Source organism: Camelina sativa, chromosome 5, assembly GCF_000633955.1.
Source record: "Camelina sativa cultivar DH55 chromosome 5, Cs, whole genome shotgun sequence".
NCBI classification, from domain to species: Eukaryota; Viridiplantae; Streptophyta; class Magnoliopsida; order Brassicales; family Brassicaceae; genus Camelina; species Camelina sativa.
This window is the reverse complement of record NC_025689.1, coordinates 16,271,012-16,285,157: the sequence shown is the minus strand read 5'-3', so window position 1 is coordinate 16,285,157 and position 14,146 is coordinate 16,271,012. Positions and strand designations below refer to the sequence as shown.

The window sequence follows — 14,146 nt, the reverse complement described above, 5'->3', positions numbered from 1 at the left end:
TTTTTACCCTTACTATATCAATTAATAATTAATTTTAAATGATATGACATTAATTTATAAGTTTATTTGAATTAAAATTAATTTTATTTTAATTAATTTATAAGTGTATTTGAATTAAAATTAATTTTATTTTATGTTAAATGATATAACCAAGTTTGTGAAAGCGAGAGAGGAGAATAAACATGAATTAGAGTTTGATGAAGATGATTGTATTTTTTTGTAAAACAAAATTGTAATTAAAATAAATAATAATTCAAATAAACTTATAAATTAATGTCATATTATTTAAAATTAATTATTATTTGATATAGTAAGGGTAAAAACGGAATTATATTTTTGTCAAAAAAGCGTAGGTATGAAACTAACAAAATTTATTAGTTTAGGTATTAAATCGCATCTTTTAATTAAATGATATATTTTTTCTTCCAACCAAAAAATACAAGGTATTAAACGTCCAAATAAAAAATAGATGAGGTATTTTTAAGTTTTTTTCCCATTTCTTTTAGCTGACAAAATAACATAAAACTATTTCTAAAAATGAAGTGTACCGACAATGTATTGTTTCTGCAAAAGAAGAAATAGTTTAATTTTAATTTGTAAGATCAATAGGACTTTCGCAAATATCAGTCGTGAGAATGCCTAAAATACTAGCGTGTTCATGTGTTGTAATTAGCTTTATTAGGTGTTCTAGTTCTACCATTGGTCACCACAACTCACAAGAATATAGGACAACATTTTAATCAGTGACTAAGCTTGAACCGAATATAATGAAGATCATGTTAATGTATCTTTAAGATTTTGGATATCATAATATATTTATAGAATCATAGTTTTGATCTCGAAAGTGTGCTCCATGGGTCATTGCTTTTCATAAAAATAGGTTTGATATAATCACTTTTTTACTCCACTTACTTCCATTGTGTGATAAATGTCCTCTTTTAATTGATGCAGGCATGCTGCACCATTAGTCTATAAACACTTTATCACACAAAACAAAAATGAATTGCTGTCAAATTAAGGAGTAAAATAAAACAATACTTTAGATCAAGTGGATCAAAAATAATATAGTTAATTCAATCACTGGCAACTGGCCCACTAGAACAGTGTGTTTTAACAGTCAAAAGATCCTAGAAAGATCGACACATTAAAAAAAGCTAATTAAATTATTCGAACCTAATCTCTCTCTCGCTCTCGTTCAGTTTTGTTTAAGGGTTCAAACATATAATGGACTAAACCGGATTAAGTGTGTATACTTTCCCCAAATCATCCATTCAAAGCCTAATTCTTAATTATTGACAGTTGAAAAAGACATCCACGTTACTTGTAAAAGTTCGGTGTGTATCATCATAGCTTCCCTTGCAATAACTAATGTTGCTAACAAAGTTAAGAAAGCAATTTCAAAAACGAGAATTTAGTAACTCGCAAATCCTTTTTATGGCATTGAAGTGGGTTTATCAACTTCATCAATCCCAGATATGTGAAGAAATAGATAATCCACAGATCCAAAACACAAAAATCTATCCAAAAGAGAGGTTGCAAAATTAACAGACTCGGTTAGTGATACTTGAAGAAAGAGACCTCAGCTGTGTGTTCCATTTATCAACCGCCTTATGCAATTTCCTTCCATTGGCACTGTCACCTCTCAGCAAGTAACGGTTCATTTCGTCAATGTGACCATCGATTCTGCTGTCCAGTATCAGCAACACTAGCAACTCCGTCACATCCTTCTCTGGCACGTTCAGTTCCTTCGATATGAACGGGATCCCTATCCTTGTGTATGGCTTTATCAGCTTCAGCAACACTTGTGTTCTCACCTTCTTCAGCAGATCTTCCATGTAGTTTCTGATAAATGGATCATCCATTATCGTCCTCCGGTTACTCTACATTCCAAAACGATTACATGAGTACCGTTCTGAGATATAATGCCAATTTCTATGATCCCAATAATATTTCACTTCTTACCTTCAGTATTCTCTCAAACTCTATGATCTCATTTCGTTGATATGCTGCTATCAAATTTGTCATTGCCAGGATCTCAGGGTCGTTTTTGTACCTGCAGAGAGCAACCCATAAAGCAAAGAACCAAAACGAGTGTACAATACAAAATATTTAGGTAAATGACTTACGGCTTTGCCTCTTGGCCATCGAAAGGATTCACTTCTGACTCCATCAGCATATTCGCCAGAACAAGATACCTTTGCAAAGCCAAAAGAAAGAAAAAAAAATCATCATCTCTAACATGTTGGAACCTCGGTCACAGCAAGATACTGGACAAGAGTAATAGAAGACCACATGCAGCTAAACCATGTCCCCAAAGTTAAATCTAAACAATACTGCATTGCTTTATTCATCCATAATATCTTTTATCCTTACTAGCAAACCATGCTAATAATCAAATGACCAGAAGGTATCAAATAGGAAAGGATAAGGACATGAGAAGGTAATAGGAAACATACTTCAGGCACTGGATACGTCTTTGGTTGCCAGCTTCATCATAATTCTTAAAAGCTTCAAAGAAATCTGTGGCTGCTTCAGCCCACTGACGCTCTGCCATGTGCATTTTTCCACCACACTCCCGGATTATACCCATGATCCTAGGATGAGGTATAGCAGATTTGATGGCTAGTGCCTTGTGGTATAATTGCTGCATCCATTCAAAAGTGTTGTTGCATCTCAGTCACAAAAGCCAATAGAAAGTATATAACAATAAAGTTGTTGAATATCCAAGTTATTTTGACGTAAGGTAAAACCCATATAGCAGATGATGTTTACCTTAAGCTTCTTGTTATCCTTTGTTTCAGTGTAAATTTGAATTTCAATTGCATAAACCTCAAGCAACTGACTTCCTTTCTTCTGATCATCTGTTCCATCTTCTTTTTGGCAAGATTTATGGAGTTCCTTCAGAATCTGGCTAACAATAAATAGCTGTTAGTGAACATACTAAGAGCTAAACATAGTTAGCTTCAATCAATAGATTTGATTAAACCAAGTTATACCTTCGTCATTCGTCTGTATTCACCAATGTCAAACCAGATGTTGCAGAGTTTTAGATTCGTTTTGAACCAGAGTCTCTGCAAAAGAAACTAATAAGTCACATCCCCGAACCATTGAGAAGAAAGGGGTCGCATATATAAAACGAAAGATTAGTTTCCAGACCTCATTCTTAGCCTCTTCAAGGGCTTTCAAAGTGGTCTGATAAAACTCTTGCAGCAGGCCAGTGTTCTGGCTAGCAGATCCAGAGACGAAATCCATAATATTGTTTATACATTTTTCGCTGTAATTCCTGGTAACCGCTGACTTGATATATGTAAGCATCTCTGTATAGGCTTCCATCATTTCTTTGTACTTACCTAGACGATAATAAATCTTCACAGTCTGCTTAAGAGCTTTGAAACCCCTGACAAGAAACAGGCCATGGAATGACTTGAATAAATTAACAAAAATTTGAAATAGTCTCAGGCATATTAGGGATACATGAATAGCAGAGGCAATGAATCTTAGGAATGCTGGAGTTTTATGAGAGATGCAAACAAAAAGACAGGGTCAAATCTGAACGCACTCACCGCCCAAGTTAACCATGGTCAATAACCTCTTTGGTTACAACTAAACAAACTATATGACATGATAGTTTATCAATAGCAACAATGAATCTTAGGAAAACAGACTAAAGGAACAAAAACTAACTTGACATAAACAAGGAAAGCCTTGTTGAATACACCCATAGCAAAAGTTCAACATAATGGTACCCTAACCCCTCTTTGAATAGAATTGGTCAAGTTGTAAATCAGAAAGAGCATATCTGTCTCTTCCATCATGGTGACACACAAAACCGAGACAAACACAAATCTGGTACTCTCTAGATCAACAACAACGCGAGCAAATCACTAAACGAAAACTCATGGGATCTTACCAGTCAGCCTTGTCTGGTTCCATCTTAACAACCTCAGCAAACCCAGAAAGAGCTTCTTCAGGTTCAGTCTCAACCATACCTTCAAGAAACAAAACACTCATCGAATCAAGATGCAAAATTGCAGCACAGGTTTTGAGAATGCGCATAAAACACCAAAAAAGAACGAACCTTTAGAGTTATAATACTGATTCTCAATGTCAACATCTTGTTCCTCCTGTTCCTCATCAGAATACACGAATCCATAGTCCTCCATATCAGCATCTACACCAAAATTCGAAGAAGAAAAAAACCCAAATCAGTAAAACCCTTTTTTATATAATAACAACTACAAACCCTAACGATTCGTAACAAATTAAGTAGTCGAATTCGGAAACTTCAATCAAACCCTAGATGGTTTCAAAGTAGAAGATTAAGGGAAAAACAAGACCTGAAGCCATGACGATCCGATGAAGAAGAACACCAGACGATGATTAGAAGAAAGAGATTAGGGGATTTTTTCTTTCTTTCTTCGGATTATTGATTTTTTGCCGAGTTGTGATTTCAGAGTTACGACGCAAAAGGGTTTTGTGAGGGAAGCAGAAGAAGAAGGGTGGATCTGATATTGGGCCTCCGAGTAAAAAATGTAAAAGTCCGAATCATATTATATATGAATAAAAAGTTTTAGCTTTAAATAAATTATTTTGTCTATGGATTTTGGTAAAACAAAATTAATTATTTACTTAAAATTTAGAGAAAGAAAAATGTAAAAATTAAAAAGTTGACATATGATTTGAGAGAAAAGGAAGAAAAAATAAAAGATGGTATAGTTTAAGGAAAATTAATTTAAAAGAAATACACAACACACATATAGTTTTACAAAATGGGAAGAAGATTAGAAAAGTTAACATACACAGGAAATTTAAAAATTAAATAGTAGTCTTCTATCATACAAAAAGGTAATAAATCTAACAACTCTTTATAACAATTTTTTTTCTTAATAATTTTTTCCAGATAAGAAATTTTAAAATAAATTGCCTCCGATCTAAGGTTGAGGACAACAAATTTAGTTTTCAAAGGTAATAAAAAAGAAGAAGAAATTAAGTAAAAAAAGTTTGTATGAATGTAAAATTATTTTCATAATAAAAGAAAAAAATTGTATAATAATAAGTGCAACTTAGGGTCTGAATGGTAACAACGGTCAAAACGGAGCGGACACAGCGGACACAGCGGACAAAACAGCATTAAAGCGGTTGGAGTGGACAAAGCGGTCGAAACGGACCCAAAAGGCGGTTTTATGAACCGAAGGGTAAAAGGCGACAATCTTCAAATATGATTATAATTTTTTATAAAAATTTAAATTTTCTTAATACAACATAATAAAAAGATGAAAATATAAAAAATTACAAACCCAAATATAAAATCAAATACTCTGGTTTTTCCATAACATAGTTGCGATAGTTTCTCGAATGTTCGCCATGTGTTGTCCATCTGCATTCTCTGCTTCATCAAGCTCATAAGATGCATTGTCTTGATCCTCAGTTTGAGTTTCTGTAAAATCTTCCACAAAATCTGCATCTATAAAATTTGAAACTCTAGTAAAATTATGAAGACCCATTCTTGCAATAATTACTCTCTTTTGGATATCCATATCATATCTCGGAAAATCGGTTAAAATTCTCCATTTCTTCTTCCACACTCCAAAAGTGCGTTCAATGATAGATCGAAGAGATGCATGAGACCTATTAAACAATTCTTCCTTATTTCTCGGAGGAGGACTAGTATAAAACTGTGACATGTGATATCTCACAACTCTATTTCGTGTTGACCTATAAGGAGCTAAAAATCTTTGCTTATTAGGATACCCAGAGTCAACTACATAATACTTGTCTGTAGGTGGTAATGGAAATTCAGAATCGCCATTTTGTGCAAGTGAAAGGACAGTTGTATCATGACATGAACCCAGTGCTCCATTCCATACGTATGTGAATAGCATATTCATATCACAAATTGCCATTATGTTGATGCTTGCATAGTCGTGTCTGTTCCAATACATGACTTGTATTTCAGGCTTTACTTTAACACATACATGAGTTCCGTCCATAGCTCTGACAAAACCACTGAAATATGGCCAATATCGTCTATCAGCTTGTAGACGCTGTGGAATCCGGTGTAATTGTTGTGTTGTTGGTGTCTTGATGTAATCTGCCGTTAGAAGTTCTATAGCTTACAACATTTCACCAAATTTTCTATTCACAGTTTCTTGGTTTCGTCCAAATCGTAAGCCAACATCTCGTTGAACTTCATTGTGTCCGCACACTTGTAGAAACATAGCGGTACTCTCTTCAACACTTACATTCAACGAAGGTTGTAATCCATAATTTTCTTTTAAAATAGTGCATATTCCTGTGAAGGCAGCAAATGACATTCTTAATAATTGTAGACATGCAGCATGGTCATTTTGAATACGATTCCAAAGATTTTGCCACCCTAACACTCCACCGGTTTGGTATGGTCCTTTGTGAAAATGTTGTTCATAATAATCCAATGTCGGATTGATTAAAAGATCTTCTATTTGCTCATTTTCCAAAGTCCATAACTCGAACAGTTCTACATCAGATAAATTGTGAAATCACATAAGTCACCAGAATTTTTTTTTTTTATTATCACAAATACCATATTAAAAAAACAACATATTAATAAAACATAAGTGTTGCGAAACCACTATATAATAGTGTATGAGATAGGAGAAACAAAGAGTAATAGAAGAGAAGAGAGGAATGTAAAGAGTACAAGAAATAATAACGAGAGGGAGAGAGAGGAGCAGCCGAGAGAGTGAGAGAGGTTTTTGAGAGACAACTTCTATATTTCTTTCACTCTTACACAACCCCATTAAGCACTAACACTTCTTCCTATTTATAGTGAAGTAAACAAAACATGAGTCACCTATTCTTTAGTTTTGGTAATGACAAGTGGAAGTTGGTGTAATATTACACTAACAAGTGTCATGACATGTGTCTTGTGATGGAATAATCACACTTGTGTTTTACAATACTCCCCCTTGATTATCCATCACCTTTGACGAGTTACGTACTACCTCATTAAAAACCTTGTCACGGAAAAACCCATTGGGATAAAAACCATGACAAGGGAAAAAGAGTATAGTAACGTAATCTCCCCCTCGAAAATATATGTATGATCCTTCTTCATAAATCTCGTAGATGACGCATTCCAATACTGTGAATATGCTTTCTGAATGTGGTAGTCGGAAGCGCCTTTGTGAATAGATCTGCTGCATTGTCACTTGAGCGGATATGTTGAATATCAACTTCCTTCTTTTGCTCAAGTTCTTGAGTGTAGGAGAAAAATCTTGGAGGTATATGTTTTATTCTGTCGCTCTTGATGTAACCTTCTTTGATTTGGGCGACACAAGCAGCATTGTCTTCGAATAATGTTGTTGGCTCTTTCTTGGTGACTATTCCACTTGATTCTTGTATGTGGTTAGTCATTGATCTGAGCCATACACATTCCCTCGATGCTTCATGAAGAGCAATTATTTCTGCATGATTTGAGGAAGTGGCGACCAAAGTCTGTTTCTGTGAGCACCATGAGATTGCAGTTCATCCAATAGTGAAAACATATCCAGTTTGGGATCGGGATTTATGTGGATCTGATAAATATCCTACTTCTGCAAAACCAACAAGACCAACCGAAGTGTTTCTAGGATAGAATAATCCCAAGTCAATCGTACCTTGAAGATAACGGAGAATATGTTTTATCCCATTCCAATGCCTGCGAGTAGGGGATGAGTTGTATCTTGCAAGTAGATTTGTAGCAAATGCAATGTCTGGTCTAGTGCAATTTGCAAGATACATGAGTCCACTGATAGCACTCATATAAGGTACTTCGGGACCAAGTATTTTCTCGTTGTTTTCACAAGGTCTGAATGGATCACTATCGACATTCAGAGATTTATTGACCATTGGAGTACTCAAAGGAGTCGCTTTGTCCATATTAAAGCGCTTTAAAATCTTTTTCGTATAATTTGATTGATGCACAGATATTCCATCTTGGAAATGCTATATTTGAAGCCCGAGACAGAATTTAGTCTTTCCAAGATCTTTCATTTCAAACTCTTTCTTCATACGAGTTCTTGCATCATCAGTCTCCTTTTGAGTTCCAATTATATTCAGATCATCAACATATACAACAATGATCACAAATCCCGATGGAGATTTCTTTATGAAGACGCATGGGCATATTTCATTATTAACATATCCTTTCTTCAATAGGTATTCGCTTAAGCGATTATACCACATGCGCCCGGATTGTTTTAATCCGTAAAGTGATCGCTGTAATTTGATCGCACAAATTTCATTAGACTTAGAGTCTAATGCCTCAGGAATCTTAAATCCTTCAGGAATTTTCATTTATATATCATTATCCAATGATCCATATAAATATGCTGTCACTACATCCATAAGATACATTTCTAAATTCTTAGAAGCCGTTAGACTCATTAAGTACCTGAATGAAATTGCATCCATGACTGGAGAATATATTTCTTCATAATCAACTCCAGGTCTTTGAGAAAAACCTTGTGCAACAAGTCGGGCTTTATATCTTGTTACTTCATCTTTCTCATTTCTTTTTCGCACAAAGACCCACTTGCAACCAACAAGTTTTTCATCTTTAGATGCAGTGACAAGAGGTCCAAAGACATTTCTTTTATTGAGGGAGAGCAACTCAAGTTGCATAGCCTTTTTCCATTTCTCTCAATCAGGCCTATGTTGGCATTCTGATACGGACCTTGGATCTGGATCATCTTTTTCATGATCGATCTCTTTAGATACAGAAAAAGAGAATATTCCATTATCATCATTGATTTCATCTCTATACCATAACATTCTATTTTGGGCATAGTTAATAGAAACCTCATATTTTTATGTATCATCCTAAAGATTTTTCTCTTTATTTGGTTCTTCTTGAACCTTTTCATCTCCCATTTTCTTTTTCTTTCGGGGATTTTTATCTTTAGAGCCCATTGGCCTCCCCCTTTTCAATTGAACCTTAGGTTCATTAGCTTTGCTTCCATCAAGTTCCTCTCTAGGAATTTCAACTCTTGATGGTGCATTTGCAGCGGGGATATATGGCTTTGTCACCCTTATTGTATCTATGAACGCATCTGGTAATTGATTTGCCAAATTTTGTAAATGTACAATTTTCTGAACTTCCAACTCACGTTGATTTGTAGGGGAATCAAGATATATCAAAGATGGTGTATACCATGTAATATTTTTTGGTACTTGTTTAATTCCTCCCCCTAATGCTGGAAATTCATCTTCATTAAAATGGCAATCGACAAAACGTGCCGTAAACATATCACCAGTTTGCGGTTCAAGATATCAAATTATACTCAGTGATGCATAACCGACATATATGCCCAATCTCCTTTGTGGCCCCATTTTTGTTCTTTGCGGTGGGGCTATAGGAACATAAACCGCAGATCCAAAAATACGGAGATAGGATATGTTTGGCTCTTGGCCAGATGCTAATTGTAAAGGGGAATAGTTATTATATGCGCTTGGTCGTATTTGGACCAATGCCGCAGCATGCAATATAGCATGACCCCATATAGAAATTGGGAGTTTTGTTCTCAATATTAACGGTCTAGCAATGAGTTGTAGCCGTTTAATCAAAGATTCAGCCATGCCATTTTGTGTATGAACATGAGGAACCGGATGCTCCACATCGATTCCTATTGACATACAATAGTCATTGAAAGCTTGTGAAGTGAATTCACCGGCGTTATCAAGCCTGACTTTCTTTATGGCATAATCAGGGAATTGAACTTTCAACCTGATTATTTGGGCAATTAATTTTGCGAAGGCCGTGTTTCTTGTTGTCAATAGACACACATTTTACCATCTACTAGATGCGTCAATCATTACCATAAAATAACGAAATGGCCCGCATGAAGGGTGTATAGGTCCACATATATCACCATGTATTCTCTCTAAGAACAATGGTGATTCAATCCCAATTTTGGCTGGCGATGGCCGAATTATGAGTTTTCCTTGAGAACACGCATCACATGAAAACTCATCAGATCTAAAATTCTTTTCGTTCTTCAATGGATGACCATTGGAATTTTGCACAATTTTTCGCATCATAACTGAACCAGGATGTCCAAGTCTTTCATGCCATATCTTAAATGTACTAGTAAACTTAGAGTTTACTGTAACATAAGATGCGAAATTATTTATTTTTGTGCAATACAATCCAGAGGATAACATTGGCAATTCTTCCAATATATGTTTCTCCTCAGATGTTATGCAAAGATAGTCAGTGCTATTCTTATTTAGAGTCTCTATATGATATCCATTTCTTCGGATATCTCTGAAACTAATTAAATTTCTATGAGACTTGGGGCAATATAATGCATCAATTTCAAATTTTGTTCCCCTTGGCATTGAAAAACTGGCTTTTCCAGAGCCTATAATAATCTTTGCATTACCACATATAGTGCTCACGCTTCTAGCAGAGTCTTTTATTTTGAGAGAGGAGAAATATTTTTTCTCTTTAAGTATTGAGTGCGTTGTAGCACTGTCTGCTAGACACATATCTCCATCCTTAATCTCAAAATTTGACATTTTCTGAGATAAAATATTTATAAAAGAAACATTAATAAAATAACATAAAGTCTTACAAAAAAAGCTTATCATATATTACAATAAAACTATTATCCAAAAAGACTTTTTATAAACATAAAGTACATATCAAACTATGACAAAGCATATCATGGCATATAGGCCTTATTCGCATGATTTTCCGTTTTCATTATCAACGAGGAAATCTGTTATATCAAGATGGGGTTCATCGTTTAGGCCATGGAAAGAAGGTCCAGCTTCATCAGAGATGAGGTTGGTCTCAACATTCCTTTCTTTTGCCTGTTGAGATGCTTGATACAGATCGGCCAAATGTTTTGGAATACGACAGGTCTGATACCAATGTCCTTTCATACCGCATCTGTAACAAGTACTTTCACCTTGTTTCTTTATAACGCGACCAACATTATTGATTTGAAGATGCTTGTTGGTTTTTCTTGCGTTGAAGTCATTAGGAGAGAAACCTCTTCTTTTTCCTCGTCCACGACCTTCTCCACGACCACCTCCACGACCATGACCACGGCCTCGACCGCGTCCGCGTCCACGTCCTTGTCCTTGCCAATTATTATAGCTGGATGTAGCAACATTTACTTCTGAGAATGTTTTCTCGATCATATCATAATCGGAAACTTCTTCTCCGCAGAGAGCCATCCTTGAAGTGATTCCGAACAAAGCGGAATTGTACTCACTTACACTTTTGTAATCCTGAAACCTCAGGTTTAGCCATTCATGTTTGGCTTTTGGTAAGATCACATACTTTTGGTGATCAAACTTATCCTTGAGCGCGATCCAGAGATCTGCAGGATTTTCTCTCGTGATGTATTCATTTTTTAAACCATCGTGGAGATGATGACGCAAGAACATCATGGTTCTTGCTTTTTCCTCTTCTAACCCCGTTTCTGACGGATCGATGGTTTTGAGAAGCCCATTCCCTTTCAGATAGAATTTTACATCTAATGCCCATGTCATATAATGTTTCCCAGAGACATCAAGGGCGGCTAATTCAAGCTTTGCCAAGTTTGACATGATTGCTATATAAATAATAAAATAAATTTGTTAAATATACAATTTTATGAAATTATTTTGTAAAATCTTGTTTTAGCAATAAATCTAAACTATAAAACAAAATTATAAGCTATATAATAAATTCATAAATTAAAATAATCATTTTAGGAGGCATAGCCTTCCATATAATTAAAATATATAGATCTGAACATATGATCAAGGAGGCAAAGCGTACCATAATGATCAAGAATGTAGATCTAAATGATCAAGGAGGCAGAGCCTACCATTATGATCAAAAACTATGAATAAACTTTTACTCTATAAATAATACATATTGTAATGTGCATATAAACTAATCAAATCAAATTGGATTTAAACAAACTTACATACCTTGAATGTTACTACAAACTAATGATGATGGATCGGGAGACGATTGTGCTGATAACGTGTTGCGAAACCACTATATAATGGTGTATGAGATAGGAGAAACAAAGAGTAATAGAAGAGAAGAGAGGAATGTAAAGAGTACAAGAAATAATAAAGAGAGGGAGAGAGAGGAGCAGCCGAGAGAGAGAGAGGTTTTTGAGAGACAACTTCTATATTTCTTACACTCTTACACAACCCCATTAAGCACTAACACTTCTTCCTATTTATAGTGAAGTAAACAAAACATGAGTCACCTATTCTTTAGTTTTGGTAATGACAAGTGGAAGTTGGCGTAATATTACACTAACAAGTGTCATGACATGTGTCTTGTGATGGAATAATCACACTTGTGTTTTACAATAATAAGTGCTTTATCAAACTGACATAAATATCATAATTTTTTTTCAAACATAATTGTCACATAAATAAACTACTCTTCATCATTTTCGCTCATGTCATTATCAAATAAGTTTTGTCAAGGAAGAGGTTGAAATGTCGATGCGTTGTTTTGTCCAAAAGTGTTAAATAGTCCCACTACTCCTGGTGTTTGAAACATTTGACCAGTTGGTGAATTATTGAGAAACCCTAGACTCGGGGATCCTACTCGTGTCTTGGTGTATAACGTGAAAAGCCTAACCTTGGAGATCCAAAACTTGATCCTGGAGAATATCGACCAATCCCTATACTCGGAGATCCTACTTGTGATCTTGGATTTGCTCGTTTCTTAACATTTATTGGTGCCAAAAAATGTCGAAAACCAGTAAGTAGGTGGATCAATTGATATACTTGGAGTTCTTTGGCTTGTATGCGTAGACTTACTGCCTGCAGATGATGGATCAGATGATCGAGGTGTAGACGATCCACTTGGTGGGCGAGTGGTTCCTATATGTTCACCATGTCTTGTAAATCCTGTTAGAGACTCCATTAACAATATCCTATCCTCATTGGTCTGAAACCGAGTTGATGACATCCAGTAATTACGCCAAAAGAGATCAGTCTTCAGAAGTTGGAGGCATTGAATGTAGAAATCATTGTATCTTGGAATATCTAATGACTCAAGTATCTCGACCGCCTTTTCAAACTCGGTATAATCTTTGCGGTCAAAGGCACCATGGCGTAGTCGTTCACAGGTTTCCCTTTGAAAGTCTCTAATGGACGACATTGTCTCTTGGATGGTCGATTCAAAATTTTGCCTTCTACGCGGTTCTCGTGTTTTGCTAGGTCCCCTTGACCCAGTTCTTTGGCTAGATGATGGGTCAGCTCTTGAATCTTGTCTCCCACTACGATCAGGTATATGAATTGGTGACTGTGATTTGGTAGCCTCACGTGAGAATTCATATGACGGTTGTGAATCATCATAAATGTTCACATGATACGTCTCCTTGTTTTGTTGAGTTTCTGGAATCTCATTTGGCTCCGAACCATCATCGTTATCACCGTCATGTGACTGTTCATTTAGAATTTCAGCTCTTCTTTGTTGCACAAAATACTGACGCTGCGAACCCACATCTAAGACAGCAAAACAACGAGACTTGGTTTCCTAATCTTTTGGTGGTTCTCAGTTCAGACGTGCAAGTCTGCTAAACTCCTAAAATCAAAAATATGTATAAGAAATTTTTCTATAAATTTTTAATCTTAATAATTATTGGAAATAAATAAGGACCTGTTCACGATCTTTCCACCATCGATCCATCTTCTGCCATAATCTTTCTGGTAATATTATCAACTGAAATTACAGTATAACGTTGTAGTTGCTTCCAAAGCTTGAACTCTTTCTTCCATTGATCAATTTTATTTCTCATTGTCTCACATACTAAACTTTCACCGTAGATTTCGTTGAACTTACGAACTATAAATGCTCTACCCGGTTGGCCAGGATCTTTAAACCTATATTGATGCATTCCTAATGCTTCATTGTATAGGTTAAGTAGCGTTTTCTCTTCATCAAGAGACCACCGACGTTCAACTCTCTGCATATATATATATATATATATATATCATTAATTCTAATTGTTGTTTTTGATATTAGATATGTCATATTTTGAAAAGTTTTAACTTTAATTTTTCATTTTAGCTACATTAACTTAAAATATTATCATAGATATGCATCAATTATTTATTATTATGTTATCAATATTTTAATTTATGAAATTGTAAACTA

At 35.1% G+C, this 14,146-nt stretch overlaps 2 protein-coding genes across 2 annotated transcripts; both read right to left on the bottom strand.

The window, feature by feature from the left end:
- LOC104787040 (COP9 signalosome complex subunit 2) lies at nucleotides 1,396-4,511 on the bottom strand. The gene is made up of 10 exons (XM_010512531.2): nucleotides 4,338-4,511; nucleotides 4,079-4,171; nucleotides 3,911-3,989; nucleotides 3,157-3,397; nucleotides 2,997-3,071; nucleotides 2,773-2,907; nucleotides 2,457-2,644; nucleotides 2,127-2,195; nucleotides 1,963-2,053; nucleotides 1,396-1,880 (listed from the first exon to the last, which is right to left on the bottom strand). Exons 1-10 carry the CDS (start codon nucleotides 4,345-4,347, stop codon nucleotides 1,542-1,544), a joined length of 1,320 nt encoding a protein of 439 aa, XP_010510833.1. The 5' UTR covers nucleotides 4,348-4,511; the 3' UTR covers nucleotides 1,396-1,541.
- LOC109132863 lies at nucleotides 5,310-5,990 on the bottom strand. Its single transcript, XM_019245299.1, has one exon. The coding sequence runs from the start codon at nucleotides 5,988-5,990 to the stop codon at nucleotides 5,310-5,312; it is 681 nt and encodes a 226-aa protein (XP_019100844.1).

What these genes read in the sequence shown, in the direction of transcription:
- LOC109132863 (XM_019245299.1), bottom strand. Translation starts at nt 5,990, where the DNA reads ATGGACGGAACTCATGTATGTGTTAAAGTAAAGCCTGAAATACAAGTC.
- LOC104787040 (XM_010512531.2), bottom strand. An exon ending in TTGAAGAGGCTAAGAATGAG is followed by an intron (nt 3,072 to 3,156) that starts GTCTGGAAACTA and finishes TTTCTTTTGCAG; the next exon opens with AGACTCTGGTTCAAAACGAA. An exon ending in AGTTTGAGAGAATACTGAAG is followed by an intron (nt 1,881 to 1,962) that starts GTAAGAAGTGAA and finishes TTTGGAATGTAG; the next exon opens with AGTAACCGGAGGACGATAAT.